At 41.6% G+C, this 20,808-nt stretch overlaps 2 protein-coding genes across 6 annotated transcripts in view; one reads left to right on the top strand and one right to left on the bottom strand.

The window, feature by feature from the left end:
- Positions 1-331: 331 nt before the first annotated feature.
- Positions 332-5,714, bottom strand: LOC142995482 (T-lymphocyte activation antigen CD86-like). 3 transcript variants are annotated; one of them, XM_076146572.1, is made up of 8 exons: positions 5,654-5,714; positions 3,786-3,811; positions 2,963-3,030; positions 2,140-2,439; positions 1,455-1,736; positions 1,093-1,209; positions 939-966; positions 332-616 (listed from the first exon to the last, which is right to left on the bottom strand). In XM_076146572.1, the coding sequence occupies exons 1-8, from the start codon at positions 5,657-5,659 to the stop codon at positions 559-561; spliced, it is 885 nt and encodes a 294-aa protein (XP_076002687.1). In that variant the 5' UTR covers positions 5,660-5,714; the 3' UTR covers positions 332-558. The 3 variants fall into 3 exon arrangements, with proteins under 3 accessions (XP_076002687.1, XP_076002685.1, XP_076002686.1); XM_076146570.1 differs by having other exon boundaries at positions 332-966; XM_076146571.1 differs by having other exon boundaries at positions 332-966; positions 3,795-3,811.
- Positions 5,715-7,320: 1,606 nt separating this feature from the next.
- dync2h1 (dynein cytoplasmic 2 heavy chain 1) overlaps positions 7,321-20,808 on the top strand; it is a 74,384-nt gene continuing 60,896 nt past the window's right edge. For all 3 annotated transcript variants that reach the window (XM_076146061.1, XM_076146059.1, XM_076146062.1), the window contains exons 1-35: positions 7,321-7,437; positions 7,890-8,086; positions 8,429-8,602; positions 8,949-9,087; positions 9,271-9,389; positions 9,630-9,774; positions 9,917-10,062; positions 10,213-10,299; positions 11,027-11,161; positions 11,266-11,379; positions 11,488-11,599; positions 11,741-11,865; positions 12,023-12,198; positions 12,357-12,552; positions 12,667-12,762; positions 13,097-13,258; positions 13,370-13,468; positions 13,705-13,844; positions 14,026-14,254; positions 14,742-14,869; positions 14,972-15,087; positions 15,346-15,473; positions 15,590-15,739; positions 15,894-16,099; positions 16,206-16,361; positions 16,502-16,616; positions 16,871-17,041; positions 17,314-17,472; positions 17,929-17,997; positions 18,144-18,298; positions 18,568-18,700; positions 18,803-18,920; positions 19,030-19,142; positions 19,236-19,349; positions 19,538-19,691. In XM_076146061.1, the coding sequence (XP_076002176.1) occupies positions 7,904-8,086; positions 8,429-8,602; positions 8,949-9,087; positions 9,271-9,389; positions 9,630-9,774; positions 9,917-10,062; positions 10,213-10,299; positions 11,027-11,161; positions 11,266-11,379; positions 11,488-11,599; positions 11,741-11,865; positions 12,023-12,198; positions 12,357-12,552; positions 12,667-12,762; positions 13,097-13,258; positions 13,370-13,468; positions 13,705-13,844; positions 14,026-14,254; positions 14,742-14,869; positions 14,972-15,087; positions 15,346-15,473; positions 15,590-15,739; positions 15,894-16,099; positions 16,206-16,361; positions 16,502-16,616; positions 16,871-17,041; positions 17,314-17,472; positions 17,929-17,997; positions 18,144-18,298; positions 18,568-18,700; positions 18,803-18,920; positions 19,030-19,142; positions 19,236-19,349; positions 19,538-19,691 (4,762 nt within the window). In that variant the 5' untranslated portion in view covers positions 7,321-7,437; positions 7,890-7,903. The remainder of the gene's footprint in view (positions 7,438-7,889; positions 8,087-8,428; positions 8,603-8,948; positions 9,088-9,270; positions 9,390-9,629; positions 9,775-9,916; positions 10,063-10,212; positions 10,300-11,026; positions 11,162-11,265; positions 11,380-11,487; positions 11,600-11,740; positions 11,866-12,022; positions 12,199-12,356; positions 12,553-12,666; positions 12,763-13,096; positions 13,259-13,369; positions 13,469-13,704; positions 13,845-14,025; positions 14,255-14,741; positions 14,870-14,971; positions 15,088-15,345; positions 15,474-15,589; positions 15,740-15,893; positions 16,100-16,205; positions 16,362-16,501; positions 16,617-16,870; positions 17,042-17,313; positions 17,473-17,928; positions 17,998-18,143; positions 18,299-18,567; positions 18,701-18,802; positions 18,921-19,029; positions 19,143-19,235; positions 19,350-19,537; positions 19,692-20,808) is intronic.

Here is a 20,808-nt window from a genome sequence, read left to right as displayed (position 1 = left end):
TTGTTGAAAAAGTGGAGCTCTTTAAAAAACCATCTAAACACATTTCTACATGGTCTTATATCAAATTCGAATGAACAAGTATGCACAATGATAAACCATGGCCAGCTTATATAACCGATGAATTCATGAGTGAAGTGCAAATATGGGTCCTTTAGAGTTCAGACTGTTTTACAAACTATTTATCTCTCTCAATAATGAGAAAATTAGAAATGTTGTAGTTCAGACCTTGAGGGAGCAATGACCTTTTACACAGCGCTCACAGTTTAGCAGCTTTAAAAACACTACATATGTCACATTAATCTTTTTCCTGTTTTTTGCCAGACACAACATCCTGAGCTACAAACGCAGCAGCACTGACGAGGAGGAAACGCGTAACAATATGACCCACACACTGTTCCAGTAAGGCTTCTTCACAGTTATTGGTTGCCTTAACTATTCAAGTCAGCAATGTGTGTGTGGACATACACTCCAGTAAACACTGATCGTACAGCACAGCACTCTTGGCTGTTTTGGTCAGAAAGGCTGACTGACCATGGAACACAGAAGCTATGTTTTGGTTCAAACACAACTTGTCTCATTGTTTACGTTTGATGTCCCATTCATTTGTAATTGCTCCCTAGAGAGAAGGAAAGAAAGGGAAGGATGAAGTTCAGAGAAATGTGAACAAATAGGACATTAACAGATTGTCAATGAGTGCATTGGCCAGGAATTAATCAAGACATCAAGAGGGGAATTGTGTCAAAAGATAACATGTAGTAAGAGAAGATGTAACTGTGTACTGTAATGCTGCTTCATAAATGTGCTTCATTTATAAAAAACACTTTTCGGTGTTTCAACCTCGTGAATACAATCATGCATGTTTGTCCAGTGACGAGCCAAAAGCTGTGATGTGGCAGCATGCATGCGTTTGTGGCTGATCTGAAAGACTTAACACCCACCCAGGCTCTGTCGTAGCTACTGCTTTGCCTGAAAAACAAACAGAAAATGACTTGAGACTTTTTGCGTCGTAGTTCTGTCATCAACACTGACGTTTGTGCGTGCTGTCGACATGTAAATGGGGTAAATGCAGACAAACGTCATTTCTGTCTTTACCTTTCTTACTGCTTTTTTTGCATTTACACAGGATAATGCCCAGGATGACAAAGACAAAGACACAGCCTGCAATCCCAGAAATTATCCACGCAATAGGGTACGACTTCTTGGTCTCACCTTCAAGAGAAAACAACACGTACATCAGCATTTCATGTGAATTGTTTTGTGAATTACAAAGTACACGTGCTAACTTGCCTTGAAGTGCAACAAGTCAGAAATGACTGATGTGTAACGTGACTTAATCAATTTAATCTGTTGTGGATTTACTTTTATCAGCCTAGAACAAAAATATGACTTTGGGCAGAATGTCAATCTGTGCACTTCAATGCCTTTCACCACCAATGCCATGTTCAACCACTCACAGATTGTCTTCGTCTCTGAGGTGAAGCCCCCCACAGTGCAACTGAGGGACTGCATCTTGTAGTCGGAGCAGTTGAAGAATGCGGTGCTGGAGGTGTTGAACAACGAGGTTTCTTGGTTGTTGTCTTGGCTTTCGTTCACGTGATGCCGCCACTGGCTGCTCGCATTCCCGGCAAGGTTCCACTGCACTTTCCTGCTCGGGTAACCGCCATGTGAGGAACACGTCACCTTGCAGCGAGAGGAACAGTCAGAGGACACCCATAGAGTTGGTTTGCTGTAGTTGGCTGAGAGACAGAGTGAGACAAAGAGATAAAGATAGTAAATCAGAGAGACATGGTGAAACTAAAGCAGTGAACATTAGGAATGATGATTTGAGACAATATGTGCAGGAAAATAGGAAATACTTAAATAAACTCCAACAGTGTGTATGTTTGTTCGTGTGTTAGTCCCTCAACCTGTTCAGGGTTGGGATTGGGGTTGGGTTCAGGGTTTTGATTGTTTATTGTGCATACATATTAGAGGATACGGTGCACTAACCTGGGGGCTTCATTAAATGTTAGCTGTGATGCAAGAAAAAAAGGTGGAGGAGCTTTCTAATTCTGAATATATTCTATTAGCATGTATGCTGAGAAGTGTTTCAAAGCTCAATAACACAACCAGAGCTTAGACAATGAAACAAAGTCTCACCTGTTATGCTGAGGCGTACCATGGATTTATAAGCCACTGTCCTGTCCTTGTATTGGAAGATGCATTGGTAATCTCCACCGTCTGAGACCTTTAAGTTCTGCATCTCCACTGTTTTTTCCTCGTGGTGATAAACGGTGTCCTTTTGTCTCCTGAAACTTTTGATTCCTCTGCTGTGATAGCCATTCACAAATGATGTGCCCTTTTGAAAATATAAATACTCCAGTTCATGTTGTACAACAGGGCAGGGAACTGTCACGGTTCCCCCGACCTCGCCTGTGAGCTCGATCTGAGCGGCACCACCTGGGACAGATGAGACAGGGAAGCAGGGGTCAAAGGTTAGACGATGAGCTTTGAGTCTAATTCGATTCGTTTAATTATTCATGAATTAAAAATGAATAATGGCTGGAAATGGTAATTTAGCAGGAATGATGATGATCAGTTTTGAAGATGATCAGTGTAATACGGAGAGAATGAAGAAGACGCTGCTGCAGTGTGACTGAGTCAAATTGAAACTTCAATTTGGGTTGAAATCAACAAGCAGCAGATCTCAGTTTGTTGGTTTGAGAGTGGGTGTGAAGGTCAGGACTTTTGATGTGACGCCACCATCTTATCTCAGTTCCTCTTTTAGCCTGTTCTGTCTTCCTTCAAAATCAGCGCTGGTAGTGTCCCTTTTTTATTAACACCGTCTACGTGTAAATAAACATTGAAAGTGCCTTTTCACCGTCTCACATTCAGACAAGAAACTGTTTAAATTGCCGTGTAACATTACGATCATTTACATGAAAGCATTTGTGTTGTTTGCAGACAGGAAGGAGTTCCTCACCTCCCACAAGCAACGGCAAACAGAGGAGCCGAAAAATATGTAAACCACTTCCAGTTAGAATGGAGTTTCTGAGAAGTAAAGAAGAAGATATGTGTTTCCATGGTTTCCAGGTAACAATGAGGCAAAGCATGCATACATGCACAGTAACGCAGTCAGTTTAATCAGCCGTGTGATTATGATTAGCTCTTCTCTATCAATATGTAAGCCTGAATTTACTGCCAGCTGATCTTAAAGTAAACAAAGGCAACACGCAAGAATGTCATGAATGTGCCCTGAAGGTCTTTACTGGCCAAACAGACCTGGTTTAGCTGGTATTAGAAATCATGCAGTGAGGAAATCACAGGAATAAACGAATACATGTTAGTAGATATCCCTCTGACACCATGATTGAGGGTGGATTTCTGTTTAGATTAACATAGGAAACAATCTACAAGTGATAACACGATTCAGCAGATAGAAAGTCACTCAACGGGTGACAGATCCAGATCACGGGTCTATGACTCATACAGGCCTTTGATTCATACAAGGTTACAAACTTATTAACCTAAGTGAGGTTTTGTCTGGGCAGTTATATTGCAAGTTATTCCTAAACCTGGTCGTTTACTTGTGGCATTGCTTTTGTGTTAAAACAAACAACTTTAGCAGGGTAAGAAGAAGGAGGCAGCTGTTCACACTGCAGATAGGTCATTCTCTGAAAATCCCTAACTGTGTTAAGGACAACCAAAACACCATGCAAATCCTCAACACGAGTCTAAGCTATTAGAACTACTAATATGGATTTCCTTAAACCATGCCATAACAGACAATGACGGGAGATACTCACAGAACACACCTTTTGTATCTTCGTACCTGTTGGGAAACACAGACAGGTTTTCAGTGGGTGGATTCAGGATTTGTTGTGTTATGTTAAGACCTCAAAGCTCATCGTGCAGAAGAGTTAACTGATATGTGTCATGTCATGTTGTTTATCTGTGCTTGTGGGTCAGATCAGGCAACAGGTGGTCCTGAGAGGGAGAGAGGGTCGGACTCCTGACATGTTTTCTTTGTAAAAATCCATTCACTGATGAAGTGGGATGAAGGAGTAACTTGAAATAGATAGATAGATAGATAGAATAGATACTTCTCAATGACTAACTAATTTTTCCTGCTTGCTGCAGTCTGTGAGACCTAAAACAAAGACAACCTGTGTCACACCCTGGGTGCATCCAACACACAGTGAGTTAGGCAGGGGAAATTCCCACCTGAGCATAGGAACAGAAAGTCTTTGGGTGCAGTCATTAATCACATAACAAGTAAGAGTTTGTGACTTCAGTTTAAGCAGAAAGGTTTGACTTCATCCCATGTTAAGTCTAAATGCCACATTGTAAAAGGCTCTGTTTAATCATTTACATATGATCAAGGCAAGTTCTGAATACATCTGTTTTAAAACCTGATTATTTTTGTGAACAACTCTGTGGTGGTTGTAATTCGCCTAAAATCCCAGGAAATCCCAGTAGAATGGAGTCACTCTCATTAATCTTTACTCACACATGCATTGTTTTTACATGGCGTGACAAAACACCAAGTTGTGGAATATCCGGCATATTTCAGCAAAAAGAACATGAATCTAAAAAAATACTTTCTTTGGGGAAGCACCAGTGAGGGATTATGAGTCGGGCCACAGCAGAGAGTATCGGGACAGAGGATCCTGCCTGACTGGAGGGGGAAGGGCCTGAGGTCATCTCATGTTATTCTGTCGTGTCTCTCTTCGTGTTTGTTAGTAATATACAGGAGGTGGTTGCTGTCTGCGAGGCCTTTGTGCGGTAGTGTCCTAATATTTGATCTAATTCCTTAATGTGTGCTGAGGTAAAATGGGAATTCGTTCATGTGTTTATTTGCGTGTACTGTACGTCTGTCATAGCTAATTATGTGTGTGTTGCATGAATTAATGTGAACTAATTCACTGACATGGCTGTTTATAGTGCCGAAACAGTATCTTTACTGTAACCACAACAGTAAGGCTCTGTTCAGATCATGTGTAATGATGTAAGAAGCAATACAGGAAATCCTCTTGATAGTCACTTGACTACACACCCACACGTGTGTTGTGTGATAGGTGCTGCCAACTTACTATCATGATGAATGAGTTGTAGACGGGACTTTAGCCCGTACGTTTGAAAAAGACTACAAAAACAACCCTACACGTGACATAAAGCATTCTAATCTTAACTGACTTATTTTTGACCAAAATGTCAGGAACAACCTTCAAATGTGACACAAGGCTGAGATATGATCAGGTCATTTAAAGGAAAGGACCAGTGAGGAATTACTGGAAATTTCCGCTCCATATTGGGATATATACGAAGCCTCATCAGATTCAGAGAAACACATGACAAAAACACACACACACACACACACGCACACACACCTTTGCATGTGAACCCATGTGAACCTGTAGGTTCTCTGTACAGTAGTAAGATATATATAGATAGATATATAGTAAATAGATATAAGATATAAGATGTAAGATACCCTGCTTGTTTTTAACCTTCATGAGCCGCTGCAAATTCTCACACATCATTCATAACACACACACCCACACTCATAGGCAGATAAGTACAAGCCGGCAAATGTAAACTTGTGCTCCGATCCCGCACGAAAGATCTTGAAACAATAAATCATTGTCCTTGAAAGTTAAAATATACTGCTTACCGCCATTTGATCCCCTGGGCTGTCTATCTCTCTGCTGCTTCTTCTTGAATGAGTTACTCTGCTTCCTCTTTGGTGGAGGATCGGCTGAGGAAACAGTCATTTGACACATAAATGGGCTGGACTTTCTTTACGTCAGTGGAGCTATGTGTCAGCAATTTCCTAGTATTGACCAATAAACTGCTTTAGAAACATGCAACAGCAAAACTTTTTCGACTTAATTATTTAAAAAGATCACTGCCAAGAAACATGTGTCTTTGTGTGTGTGTGTGTGTGTGTGTGTGTGTGTGTGTGTGTGTGTGTGTGCGTGTGCGCGCGCGTGTGTGTGTGTGCGTGTGTGCGTGCGTATGGTGAGGTCATAACTCACAAAGATTGCAGCATACTTTCCTGTATTTTTCTCGGCAGCTCAGCTTTATTTAGCATGTTATGTGATCAGTGCTGGTTGAGTCTCAGCGATTGTTGTCGCTTGACTAGTGGAAGACACAGGAAGGGAAGCCTTAACACTCAACAATGAGTTGAGTGTTAAGGCTTTGATACAAACGTATCCCTCTAGTTTTTAGAACAACCAAAGTAGTTTCATATCCTGTAAAGCAGGAGTGGGGAACCTTTTTCCTATCGCAGGCCCTACCGTCAGGGGCTTTTGAAGATCTGGTTGCCTTCTTGCTTAAGAATAACTTCATACAAAGTGACTGGCATCATATCAGTCAGTCGTCCTTATCTGGCACTGTCAGGGTCGACCACAAAAGGTGTATGTGTATGAGAGAGAGAGAGAGAGAGAGAGAGAGAGAGAGAGAGAGAGAGAGAGAGAAGGAAACATGAACAGAGAAAGAAAGAGAGAGTGAGATGAAAGGGGAAAGAGCCAGCGAGAGAGAAGGAAACATGAACAGAGAAAGAAAGAGAGAGAGTGAGATGAAAGGGGGAAGAGCCAGAGAGAGAGAGAGAGAGATCTGCTTCACCGAGACATTAGTGGTTATTTCTGTCATATTTCTTACTGTACAGCAATTCGATCGATGTAACCCTTGTCCAAGTTCATGTTTCAGTCCACCAGGTCCAGCTCCCAAATCCATATCTGGACAAAGACGCACCTATGCACAGTTTTATCAAGGGACAAATGTGATGGGTGTCACCTTTGATGAAAGCCCCTGGATCTGGTTCCACACTCAAATCTAAAGGATTCTTCACTGCAGCATGCCCTAGCCTTCCACCAAGTTAAGTCAAAACATGTTGTTTTGAATCATCCAGTTTGCAAACACAAACAAATTAACAGATGCAGGTGAAAACACAAGTCAATACTTCTAGACTAGGAAGTGACAGTAACAGATAGGTGGAGGTTATGCACAAGAGGCTTCACAGAAACACCATACTCTTGATGTTTCCTGAGCCCAGATTTAGGATTTATATGAGGAAGCTTAACTGCCAACAGCCCCCAAATAAGCTACTTATACTGTCAGGAAAGACACTCAAAACTCAATCATATTCGATGCCTAGTCAGTGAACAGTATTGTTTATTCTTATGTTGAACAGGAACAGGAAAACAAACCAAAGTCTCTCAAATGAAGAGTTTTAAGTTCCAGACTCTCGGTCGTATTCTGTAGTCAACAGCGTATATACACTAAGCGGGACTCGCCGGGTCCTATAGCGCAGCTGCGCAAGGCTGCGTACCTGCTACCTAGCAACTACGCAAGCTTTTTCCGTGGGGAAGCAGACGCGGGCTACAAGCTAATAGTCACAGACAACTTCTATGGATTCACAAAGCCTCCGAGAGAAGAGCGTTCGGTGACGATATTGTAAGGAAGCCGTTTATTCATTGATGAAACAGTTTGCGTGCTCAGTGGGACTCATTTACGCCAAAATTCACACACAGACTAGCTAGTCCGCTAGCTAACTAGCTATTTATGTGTTCTCTACGGTGAATTACTCTGCATACAACCTTGCCAATGTTAAGTTAGCTCCGTCACACAGAGGAAAACATCAAGAGACGTCAACTTAAACCCACGCAGAGTTAATAAAATGAAACATTAAAACATAAACGTGTCGTTATCTATGTAGTTAGCCCCTTTAGCAGTTGCGCAGCGCTGTCAGCACGCTGCTAACACTTCAAAGCTACCGTATGTCAACATTGGCAAACCACTTAATGTTGTATTTGTCTTATTAATGAGCCAGGACATTGCGGTCTAATCACGGACTAGTATGGTGACAGTTACAATACAGTCATGCTTTTACTCTTTTGTCACGCTAGTTCCCGCTGTAAAGATGTCCCATGACTCAGATGACACCCGAAAGAAGTTCATCCTTACGACAACTGGGAACTTCTACGGGCTGAAGCCTCCGTCCTCCCTGGCTGACAGCACAGAGATCAATAACTTTTTGGATGATGGAAATGAATTTGTTCTGGCTGTTCGCAGACATGAAAACGACTTTCACTTCTTCAATAAGGTGACGTACATGTTTCAAGCTTCGCATGTTATCATGTAATGTCAACATGTTCTGTCAGACCTGTTTTCCCTCCATCTGTTGGTTTACTTTTACTTCCCATTCTCTCTCTTATTCTCTCTCTCTTACATTAACACCTCTACATGTAAATTAAGTTGTTTCTGAACTGACCAGGACAAGAACTGTTAAATGTTTGCCCTGACACAGATGCAGGGGCAGAAGTCACTCAGTCTCAGTTCAATCAAAGCCTTATCTTGGCAGCAAAAGTGAAAGTCACAACTTGAGTGATTAAAATGTTAATGACAACAATGTTTGCAATCTTTGACTGGCTTCTTTCTTTATCAGATTGAGTCATCCAGAGACAGCAAAGACAAACTGTTGGTGTTCTTTAAGCTGCAACCCACAGTGATCACAGCAGAGAACCTCCACCAGAGCGTCCTGGTGTCGTCCATGCTGGAATCTCCTGTCAATTCCCTCTATCAAGCGGTGAAACAGGTCTTTGGCCCTGTGCTGCTCCAGGTGAGCATGTGTCCACAGCAGAGCAATGAGAGCATATCATTGTTGGTTTTGGGTAAATTGAGTGTTAACTTTGTGATTAGCTCTTGTTGACATATCTATTACCAACTGATTTTATTTGCATATATATTTGCTTTTTAAAATAATTTTTGCATTTCATTTTATGAAGCTTTTCTTCACATCTCTGAAGATATCTTATTATTTATTTATAATAGTAAATAATAATAATAGTGATAGATTTTATTTGTAAAAAAAACTATTATTAGAAGATGGACTCAAGCAGCCTACAATCAAGACTATCACCATGTATCCGAAAAGTCTGATTTAAAAAAAATCCTCTTCTCTTAAGGATGAGCACTGGAGTTCAGCATTTGACCCTAAACTGGCAGGCCTGCTCAGTGAGCTGGAGCTGGGCCTGGGGTCAGTGGTCCGCCAGTCTGGAGCATGGCCCTCAACCAAGAAGGGCCATACAGAGGAAGATGTCTTGGGTATGAGTACACAGGTTTTGCAAGCACTAAAACAGGGATTCACTGTATATTATTAGATACGTGTATGGACAATCAGGGGGTCATACATACATTTGCTGTCATCGTCTCTTATCCACTGCAAATGTCAGAGTCGATATTTGTGTGTGTGAGAATCTGATTCAATGATTTCTTTGCCATATTTAGGTATTCTGGCCCCCAGTGATGAATTCCAGTACTGGGCTGATCTTTCTGAGTCTGCAGAGAGGAACAGTGTCAGAGAAAGGGCCAGATATTTCACTGAGCTATTTCAACCCATTGAAAAGGTAAGTGTGTATGTACGGCACATTCATTTTGTATGAATTAAAGTATGAAATATGAGAATGTATGATTGTACTGTAGCTTGGGTATCAACTTGGTATGTTGTGAATTTCTACAAAATATGCTAAAAGAAAGAAGTGTGAGAAAACTGACAAATGTTTATGATTGCCCATAGAACAAATAGCAGCAAAGCAAATGAACCTACTTAATTAAATAAAACCCTTGTTCACTATCTGTTCCACCAGGAGTACGGCGGTCTGGATGGCCTGTCTCTGTCAGATGTTACAGATCTGGTCGAACAGAGCAGAGACACTCTGGACGACGTATGGAGGCAGACTGATCATGAACCTTATCCAGAAACACGCATGATCCGCCTCATGGATATTATTGGTTAGACTCTGTTTCACACACAAAACATTGGTGAATGTGTGTGTTTATGTCTTTGAGTGTTTGCATGTATATCACTCATGTAAATATGTATCACATTTGTGGGCTTTTCTGTTGTTTTGTGTGTGTTGTTGTATCTTCCTAGGTGGAGCCCTGGGCAGATATGTACAGAGGAAGTTGAGTGGTCTTAAAATCTTTGAAAAGCCATTTTTATCTGTGAGAGAAGACCTGAAGGCGGGCGTCATCATCTGTGAACAGTGGGTAGTAGCCTGCGAACATCTGACTGGACAGGTATGGAAGAGATCAGAGAGAGAAAGGGGAAAAAATACATTTCTAAATTTGTACCTCACTGAAATTCTACAAGAAAAGAAAGTCTTAATTTTACAAACTCCATCCCTGAATGCTTCTAAGAGATTATCCGGCTATTTGCTCTTCCCTCAGGTATGGAAGAGACATGCTCCCTACCCCTGGAAGGGAAACAAGCACTGCCCACAAACCCTGCATTGCCTTACAAAGAGACTGGATGAGGTGAGATATAGTTTGATGTGTCAGGAAACACTTCTGCTGGTTATAACTACACCGCACCACTACAATCTTAGATGACCTGATATAACACTGTGTCAAGTCATTTCGGTCACAAATACGTCTTCCTTGTCTTCGTTTCCTACTTGTGTATAACGGAGCAGACGTCATCATCTTCTGTCATATGTTTACAACCTGAAAGTCAAACAAAATGTTCTTTAAATGTCATACGAACTTTACTTAAAATACTCTCCTTTCATGTCATACTGTGGAATTCTTTATACTCACACAAGTAGAGCTTCTGATTATGTTACATTTCCCCCCTGTATCGTTTTGTGTGTAATTTGTCACATGCTTTTTTCCTCTTTGTAATGAAATTAATTTGTACATGTATCATTTCCTTTTGTTTTGAATATTGAATGTTGGATTCAACTTAACTTCTCTACTGTGTCCATTGCAGGTTTAACGTGAATGGTTATCAGTTGAGCACACTCAGTACATCCCTGTTAAGAATCAAATGCCCCACAATCAAATGGAGACTGTAGTTCAAATCTGTGTCACATGTGGTCATATTGTGAAACGCTATGAGTGTAATACTAACCAAGGTGACTCTCTCTCTCTCTCTCTCTCTCTCTCTCTCTCTCTCTCTCTCTCTCTCTCTCTCTCTCTCTCTCTCCTTCCCTTCCCTTCCCCTCCCCTCCCTTCCCTTCCCTTCCCTGGTTGTGTCCACCAGGTGGTAACTCTGCGTACAGTCCACGAGAAGCTGCTACGTCTGCTACCAGGAGGAAAGCAGCAGGCTCTGAGTCCAGATCGTGTATTTGAGCCGTTCTCTGGACTCAATCCTCTGCATTATAACCCCTACACTGAGGTTAGAAAAGAACTTTGTATCTGCATATGTGTCCTTATTTTTCAGTAAAACCCCAGACCTGAGCCATATTTTATTCACTTAGTGTTCCTTTTTATCTGTTGAAGCCTCTTTGGAGAGCAGCAGTGGCACATTTTGAGCGCTCCATGGCTCCATCTGAGCAGGAGGCAGCTCGCAGGCTAAAGAGCTTCATTGCTGATGTGCAGGACAACCCACAGCAGGTAATGATACACACTTCTTTTCTTCAGCTCATGTTGGCAGGGTTAATATTTAGTGTGTACTTTAACTGCGAGTCTGTGTGTATTGTCCGTTGTGTTTGGCTATTTTAGCTGTTGCAGGTGTTTCAAAAGCACAAGGAGCTGATCAGACGTCCTACTATCAGCAAGGAGCTGCAGTCAGAGAAAGAGACCCTACTGGCCAGACTGCTGGACTACAACAAGGGTAAACTCTCCCATGTTGTTTGCTTTTGTCTTTATATATTTTCGCCAATTAACAATTTTTGTTCATGTGAAACCGGTGATTGGATGTAACAGGACTTTTTTTGTAACGTCTTTGAGCCATCTGCTTCATTCATTTCCTCAGAGGTGAAGATCGACTTTGAGACTCGTTGCCATGGACGACCTGGAGAGAAGTCTGGACCGCTCGTTGGCAGGAATCTTCCCGAAGTGGTTAACAAAATAGTTTGGATCCGACAGCTTACACACAAGGTAGAGTAGTATGTTCTGTATGTGTATGCATGTCTGGACCTTTGGGTCTTTTGTTAGTTGCCACATATGTGCAATTGGAATTTTGTCTTAGCTTCAAAAAGGTTTGAAAGAATTGTTTATGGATCCTTTTTCTTCTGTACTGCATTTACCACATCAGGTGAATGACTCGGTCCGTTTAGCTGAAGCTCTGCTGTCAGACCTCTCTGGGTTCAGAGGCTTCCTGCAATTCTGTGATGACTTGCTTGAAGTTCTGAAGGCGTATGAACAGGAGCAGTTTGAGGACTGGTCAAGAGATATATTATCTGGCTTGGCTGACCCAAAGTCTGGAATAAGGTTGGCCATATACCACATTGTGACCCAAACTAATTGTAGGGCTATTTGAAACAACATTGGAGGACATGTGATGTTGGTGTTTAGAATAATATCCTATATATAGTCTACTATTTTGTTATTTCTCATCACCTCATTTAACTTCTATGTGTGTCGTGTAGTCTGCAGGCGAGTAACCGTGTGATGGACCTGGATCATGTGGACGGCAGGCTGAAGATCCAGTACTCAGACAGGCTGGTCAGTTTGCGTAGGGAGGTCAGGCAGCTCTCTGCCCTGGGATTCCCTATCCCAGCCAAAATACAACAGGCTGCTAATACTGCAGATAAATTCTACAAACAGGCCATTGTTCTGAAACAGGTGAGAGAATAGACCACCTGCCTGTCTGCCTGTGTGCCTGTCTGCCTGTCCGCCTGCCTGTCTGCCTGTCTGCCTGCCTGTCTGTCATACTGTAACTATCTTCCTGTGTTTTAGGTGGCCCATTTCTACAACACCATAGACCAGCAGATGATTCCCTCCCAGAGACCTATGATGCTAAATCTTGCTCTGGCATTTGAACAGGTCATCAAGGTACAGCACCATCAACTGCTGAGGCAACAATTCTGTGTAAACGCTTTAAAGCTAATTTGTCAAGAGAGTTTTCAAATTGTCCAAATTATGAAAGAGGTGTTAGAATCTGATGCCATGTCAGAGCTCAGCATGGATCATAAAACTGCAAGTATATTGCATTTCCACCTTAGCTGTTGGAGAAGAAAGGTCTTGAATATGTGTGTATGAACCCCATGCTAAATATTTTCAAAATGCAAATCCCTAAAAGATGTTGGCGCTGTATATTAATTACATCTCTATCTTGGCACTTGGTGAGTTTTGCCTAATGAACAACCTCTCTTCTTCTACTGATCAGAATCATCGCTCTCAGTCAAAGGAATCAGGTGGTAAACTGCAGATCACCTGGGACAACCCAAAAGAGCTGGAGGTTTATATCACTAAGCTTCAGTCTGCTGCTGAGAAACTCTCTACTGAGAACAGGAAACTACGCAAATGGCACACTGACTTCACAGACAAGGTGCTACCTTACCATGACTTTTTATGTGATCTTAAATTTGACTTATGAAACTAATGAGCTCTTAGTCAGACATGGACAATCTTATAACATCTGTGTGTATCTGTTTGTCAGGTGGTAACACTCATGAATGTGGACCTACTGAGGCATCAGCAGCGGTGGAAGGATGGACTTCTGGAGCTCCGTACTGGCTTTGCCACTCTGGAGGCACAGGTATAGATTACAGTCTGGTATGGCAGCATTTTCCATCGGATTACGTGTCATTTGTACAGAATATAATATAATTCTGTAAGGCTTTGATGTGGATACTAACACAGATTCACAATGAAAATGCTTTGATCATCATCTACATGCTTCTACGTGAAGCTCAAATGAGATTAGTGCCCAATTACTAAACTTTACATTGCTTATCCTTTCAGTACAAAGCTAACAAGTGTTTGTGTGTGTAGGGCTTCAGGTCTGATGACATGCGTGCTTGGCGTCAACACTGGAACCATCAGTTGTACAAGGCTCTTGAACATCAGTACCAGACAGGACTGGAAGCTTTGAATAAGAATCTGCCTGAAATCCATATAGACCTCACCTTCAAGTCAGTACCTGATTCTGTCTCTGCATGTTTGTGTTTGCTTGTTTTCCCTTCACATATATCTTGCTTTCATCATGACAGCAGTAACAGCTATGTTAGTGTTCCCGTCCACATTCTACATTGTTCATTCATGTGGATAGAATACAACAGACTTTAACACACATGTACTCTTTGTCCTGAGTAGGCAGGGCTGTCTGCAGTTCCGTCCTCCATTTGAAGAGGTACGAGCACGCTATTTCCGGGAGATGAAGCGGTTCATCTCAATTCCAAACCAGTTCAAAGGGGTCAGTGCCCTGGGGGAGGAGCTTATATTCAGCATCATGATTGACAGGAACGCCTCTGGGTTCCTGACCATCTTCAGTAAGGCAGAGGATCTCTTCAGCCGCCTTCAGGGCGTTCAACACAAGTTCAAGGTGCCCGAGACAGATTGTCATTGATTTTTTATGACAATTTTTATCTTTTACCTTCCTTTTGAAAATGTATATAACACTTCTAAACATTTAAAGTGATAAGTGTGAAGATGTTATTTTTAAAGCCTGATTAGCACAATACAAAACAAAGCTTTTCTGATTTATAATATTCATGGAAAGGTCTCTGTTTGTGTGACCTGAGCTTGGTAGTATGTCAAATACTGTAGATGAGTAATTTTTGCAGTGAAACTGTTGGCATAGCATAACTAGACTGAAAGGGGAAAACCCATAGGTCATTATCTGGCTTCCTCTTTGCTTCCTTCTATCTTTAGTTCTGCTTTTTTTTCACCACGATCAAAGCCCTGTTGTGAGAAAAGTTTCTGTCACCTTTGATTTAGAAAGAAAAAACTAGGAACTGTACTGTACTAAATCAGACCATATTACTGTGTTTGTGTGTGTGTGTTGTTGTGTGCTGTGTTATGTGTCACAGGAGTGGGTGGTTCTAGGCCAGGTGGACATAGAGATGTTAGTGGAGACACATCTGACTTCGGTGCAGGACTGGGAGCGAAACTTTAAGGCCCTTAAAGCCAGAGGGAAAGAGTCAGAACGTCTGCCAAGGTACATACAGACAGTATTGCACATGGAGGAAAACAAAGGGAAGACTCATTTCTCTGGGAATCTTAGAATGTAATTAAATGAAAAACACTACCTTTCTTGCAGTCAGGAGAAGGTAGATTGTATCACAGTCAACTGCGAGCCAGTAAAGGTTGTCATTGATGACCTGATCCAGAGGCTTTTTGACACACTACTCACATCACTAAAGAAGTCCATACAAGGTAAAATAAGATACTGTTCTTAAACTATGTCTTTTGTGGATTAACATATTAAACTCCCACTCCCTTTCTGTATAAAATTGCTTCTGATATAGTAGAGTACGTCTTATAAAACATAAACAACAAGGAGCCACATTTTTGGTTTCCTTTCTCAGTTCCAATTCATCTCAGCTTTTGTTTTTTACTTTTGGCTCTATTGGTTTTCACTTTCCCTTTCTCCCCTGAAATCTTTCTGTTTGTCTCCTCTCCCTTTTTATCAAGGCCACATACAGACCATAGACAGTTTTGTGTCAGAGTCAATGGAGGTCTTGTCTTCTCGTCCAGAGAGCATGGAGGAGATCGGTGAAGCCAGTGGCAAATATAGCAAGATCTTTGCTCGCAAGCCTGAAGTAAGACTGGCTTACTCCAAAACTCTACTTTGCAAATTTGCTGAAAGATAAGAGTGACTGATAATGTGGATCTGAAGCTTGTACAAATCAATGTGTATTCATATGTATGTGTATAGATCCTCCCTCAGTTCCAGTGTGCTGAGGAGAAGAACCGCTTGCTGCGTGCGGTGGCTGGTGGGGGCCTGGACTCACTGTCCTCTCTTAGAGCTAAGTGGGACAAACTGGAGCTCGTCATGGAAAGCCACCAACTCATGATCAAAGAACAGGTGACACCTAATCACACACACTTGCCGCTTTGCTGTGATATTTGTTTTGCTTTGACGCTACAGCGCATTACTCTTGTCTCCCCATATTATCGACTTTGTTTTCTCCCCATTTATCCCTCTCTTTCTTATTTCTCTTGTTTGGTCTCTCCCCTAGGTGGATGTGATGCGAACTAATGCCACAAGCCGTATCCATGCCTACAGGGCAGATCTGGAGCGATTCAAGGCCCGGTGGGATCAGCTAAAGCCAAAAGATGATGTACTGGAGAGCGGTGATCATGCTGCCCTTCTTGCTTCCCTCCAGACCATCAGAGACAAGCAGCAAGAGTTCCAGGAGTTGGAGCTTGTACGAAATAAACTGCTGTAAGTTTTCTAATATTTTTAAAAAGCTTTGATTCATAGTTGGTAACGTAATTGAACTATTAATTCACATATTTATTCATTTAATTCTCCTCTTCCTCCTCCTCAGTGAAGATTGTGCCTATTTTGACCTGGAGGCTCCAGATTTCTCTCTAGCAGGGGAAACCAAAAGAGACATGGAGGAATACAGCCAGATGTGGAGCCTGTATGAGGAGTGGCTGCAGGGTTTCACTGAGAAGGCCCAGGAAGACTGGATCACATTCAGGTAGGAGGCTGTGTTTAGACCTTTTGATGATGAGTCATCATGTCACAAGTCCTATATCTGAAACTTAACCCCACATGGTTTCTTGGATGTTTGCTTTCACATCAGTGTATGTAAATATGTTGTTTCTGTGTGTTTTATAGGAGCAAGACATATGTGTTTGAAGAGTTTCTGTTTGCCTGGCAAGACAGACTTAGGAAACTTGATCAACACACAGCCATGTCTGTCAAATTGCAGGGAGAGGTGGACAAATACAAGGTAGGTCAGTGGCAGGATTTCCCCAGTTTTCAGCCATGAAAACAAACCTGGAATGGTGGCACTGTGGTTAGTGCTGTGTCTGGTTCTATGGTTTCTGGTTGTATCAAAGTAGACACAATTGCTCTAAATGTATACAAAACTGAAGGAAATGCAAAAGTTCTGTCATTTACCAGAGTACAGTCTAAGTAGAAAGACTGTGGATCTCGTACCATATTGTAGTTTATCATGTCTTTATCACCCTTGTGCACATGTAGAATCTGGTCCCAGTGCTGAAGTATGTGCGTGGAGAGCACCTATCCCAGGACCACTGGCTGGATATGTTCCGTCTGCTGGGTCTCCCAAGAGGGACAACATTAGAGAGACTCACCTTTAATGACCTACTCAGTGTGGCAGCCACCATCATAGAGAAGGCCCTAGAGCTCAAGGTATGAACACACTCATGCTTCTTATATTGTAAGTGTAGTACATAGTCAGCACCAGGGCTGCAAGGGCAGAACCTTTTTCATTGATGACCTAATTGATGCATACTGTTATTTTAGACTTTTCTTTATCATATAACCTGTATTTTTAGGTTTGTTTATCATTATTGCAATAAATAATAAGAAACACTGATACTTAATATGGGCTGCATTTTACTGCTGTTTATGTCAAAATTACTCATTAATTCATCAGTTTTTGTTATTGTGCTTGTTTGTAGGATCTGAACAGTCGTGCCCAGGCTGAGGTAACCATCAGAGAGGCACTGAGGGAGCTGGATTTATGGGGAGCAGCAGCCACCTTCAACCTTACTGAGTACACAGGCAGCAGCAGCCAAACTCTCACCCTCATCAAGGACTGGAAGGATATAGTCAACCAGGTAAACCACTAACCACACTGACCAAACAACTACAAAAAACAAGTTTCCCATAAGGGATTATTATAGATGTAAAAGATTTCCTAATATGTTTAGTTTCGCCTGCTGCATTATACTGTCAATCTTTGAATTGTAATATATAAACCTACATAATGTCCTGGTGTGCAAACTGTCAATTGTGCTTGTAAAAGGAAAGAATTCATTTTGTTGTGATCAATATCTAATTTGAAGCCATGGTGGATCAATTTTTATGTAGTTTTATAATTCAACTTTTGTATCTTCATGTCTGATTCTTGCAGTATTGTTTTTTATTAATGTTTACTACCAGCTTTTAAATGAAAGCATGTAGACTTAGAATTTATACAAATTCTCAGGAAAAAGCAAGCCTATCTACTTTTTGTACCAATTGTATAAAAGCTTATGGTATAAACAAACATTTCTCATTCCTTGCTCATCCAGGTTGGGGATAATCGCTGTCTGCTGCAGTCTTTGAAGGATTCCCCATATTACCACAGCTTCCAGGACAAGGTCAACAGTCTTGTTATTTATTAAAGACAGTAATGTGCCAACCTAATGAAATGAAACCTAGTATTGCACTTGTCCAGATACCAAATTGTACAAATCCTTTATAAAGCACTGCTAACTAATATCATATGTATTCCATGTACATTCAGGTCAGTCTGTGGGAAGTTCGTCTGTCAGACTTAGACGAGTACCTGCTCAATCTGAACGCCATCCAGAGACGCTGGGTTTACTTAGAGCCTATTTTCGGACGCGGGGCATTACCCCGCGAGCAGGCCCGCTTCAAACGGGTTGATGAGGATTTTAGGTACTCAGCATGTGTTTGTGTGTGTTTCTACAGAATGTTTTGTATGATCTTTGAGTTTTCTGGACTATTCACACACACACCACCTTCTGGTAAACTAATGAAACTGAGGTTAGAGTCCTTAAAAAGGGTTCCGTAGAAAAATGTGTTATTTTCAGTGACTGATTCTTACACCGGAGTATTGTCTCTAAACTTTTGCCATGCCATGCCAGGATTTGAAGTGTGTGTGTAATGTGTATTATACTTAGAATACCTATGTGTCTTCATATCAGGTCTATAATGTCAGACATTCGGCAGGACAGTCGAGTGGTCTCTCTGAGCTCGAGGGCTGGCATCAGAAACTCTCTGGTCACCATACTGGACCAGCTGCAACGCTGCCAGAAGTCACTTAACGAGTTCCTAGAGGTACACACACACCACACACAGATATAGAAGCATCTTTAAATTCAAGTACATACTCTTAAGCAAATTATCACATTTCCTTTTGTGTGTGTTTGCTTGTCATAGGAGAAACGCTCTGCATTCCCACGGTTCTATTTCATAGGCGATGATGATCTGTTGGAGATTCTCGGTCAGGCAACCAACCCAACTGTCATCCAGTCACACCTCAAGAAACTCTTTGCTGGTTAGATAGTTCTGCTTCAATTATTATTTTCTTCCGCTACCCTGCTTTATAGTGTTGCACTAAGAAGACACAGTAACCTTTGTATGTATTCCCTGTGTTCCCTGTCTAGGCATTCACAGTGTTGTCTTTGATGAGCAGTGCCAGCACATTGTTGCCATGTGTTCACTGGAGGGAGAGACGGTGCCGCTCAGAAACCTCATACGCATCTCTGACAATGTGGAGGTAAAGATGTTGCAGGGTTTTATATGAATTTTCAAAAAATCACATGTACAATTCAATATTTGTGTGTATATGACCTGCATTTTGTCTTTGTAGGTGTGGTTGAGTGAGCTGTCTGTAGAAATGAAGGAGACTCTGAAGCACCTACTGTTTAAGTGTTTGTCTGCAGGGAAGGAAGGGACAGTGGACCCTTCACAATACCCATCACAGGTGCACACACTCTTTTTACACTAATATTTGTTTATGATGAAACAATATGGGTGTTTTCTGAATCAGTACAATGTTCTGCTAAATAACATATTAGCCAACAGTACACAAATAAAGATACAAACACAAATAAGCAGCCAGATAATGAATAAATGTAATTTTCCTCAAATTCTTTTTCATTTTCTGTGCAGATCCTGTGCCTGGGTGAACAGATCCAGTTTACTGAAGATGTGGAAAAAGCTCTTAAAGAGAACAGTCTTCATCAGCTAGAGCTTGAGCTAATTGCCAAGCTAGAACACTACACTACAGTAGATACCAGCTCTGACAACTCTAACGCAAACACAGGTACTGCTGGGTTTGTGTGTGCGGATGTGTGTGTGTGTGTATTTTCAGATTTTCTTATTTATAGCTAGAAAAGCAAATCAAATAGAGTTGTAATAAAGAAACTTTATACAATGTGGGGAACAAAACTTAAATTGTGCATCATTTAAATGAAGCAGAATTGCAAGATAGGTGTACTAAGGACAAACTATGTTATTAAATACAGCAAGAAAGAATGAGTTGAAAATGTAGCCGGAGGGAGCATATTGATGCAGAGAAGTAAAGGACCTGAGGCTGAACTCTGCCCTCACCCTCTCTGCTGGGGATTACTGTAATATTAATTTTCAATTTCAACAGAGGAACTGAACAGAATCCTAAAGACATAAGCTGGGGGCAGCGGGCAGAGCTAAAGTTTTATTTTGGTTCATTGGTTCGGAATAGAAATATGGAAATGTTTCATATTTGAACACCTGTACAGACCCAACACAACACATGCGTAACACACATACGCCCGTCCTCTCTGCCTGACTCTCTTTCTCTCTCTCCCTGTACTGTTTACAACTGAGCAGAGTAATTATAATCTGAGATATCATGCAGAATCGAGAGGATAACGCAACTTCTGATGCGAGACTAATACTCAGCCAGATTGTAGAGGTTTAGAGAAACGCTGCCATTTTTGTGTGATGTTTTTTTTTTGAGATCATTCAGTGTTTCATTGTTTTATTTTCTGCTCTGGGAGCTCCATCGGTTCAGCCAGCATATTTGTTTCCCGCCTTTTAGCTTCTGGCTTTCTGGTTTGCTGATCACGTCCCTGATAATATTAATCTCCCTAAATTGCGGCCCGTAAATAACATTGCTCTTTGACACTTTAAACTTCATTCAGCTATCAGACTCCCTCTTGTGTTGTTAATGATTCCGATCAAAATCTAGGTTCTTACGGCGCACTGAGAGATTAGCATTGAGTGACTGCTCTTGTGTGGCTCCCTTGATAGCCAGCCAGACACAAGAGGCTGCAGAGGGCCAGCACTCAAAAGAGCTGCTGAATAATAGCTGGCAGTCTAACCCAATGACATGGGGCCAAATATATGGATATAAGGCCGAGCAAGAAACGGGGAAAAACAACCTTCCATTTCAAGTGGCT

Source organism: Genypterus blacodes, unplaced genomic scaffold (genome assembly GCF_046128005.1).
Source record: "Genypterus blacodes isolate CSIRO-AG114 ecotype Tasmania unplaced genomic scaffold, CSIRO-AGI_Gbla_v1 ptg000032l_1, whole genome shotgun sequence".
NCBI classification, from domain to species: Eukaryota; Metazoa; Chordata; class Actinopteri; order Ophidiiformes; family Ophidiidae; genus Genypterus; species Genypterus blacodes.
This window is presented reverse-complemented; position numbering and strand designations above follow the sequence as displayed.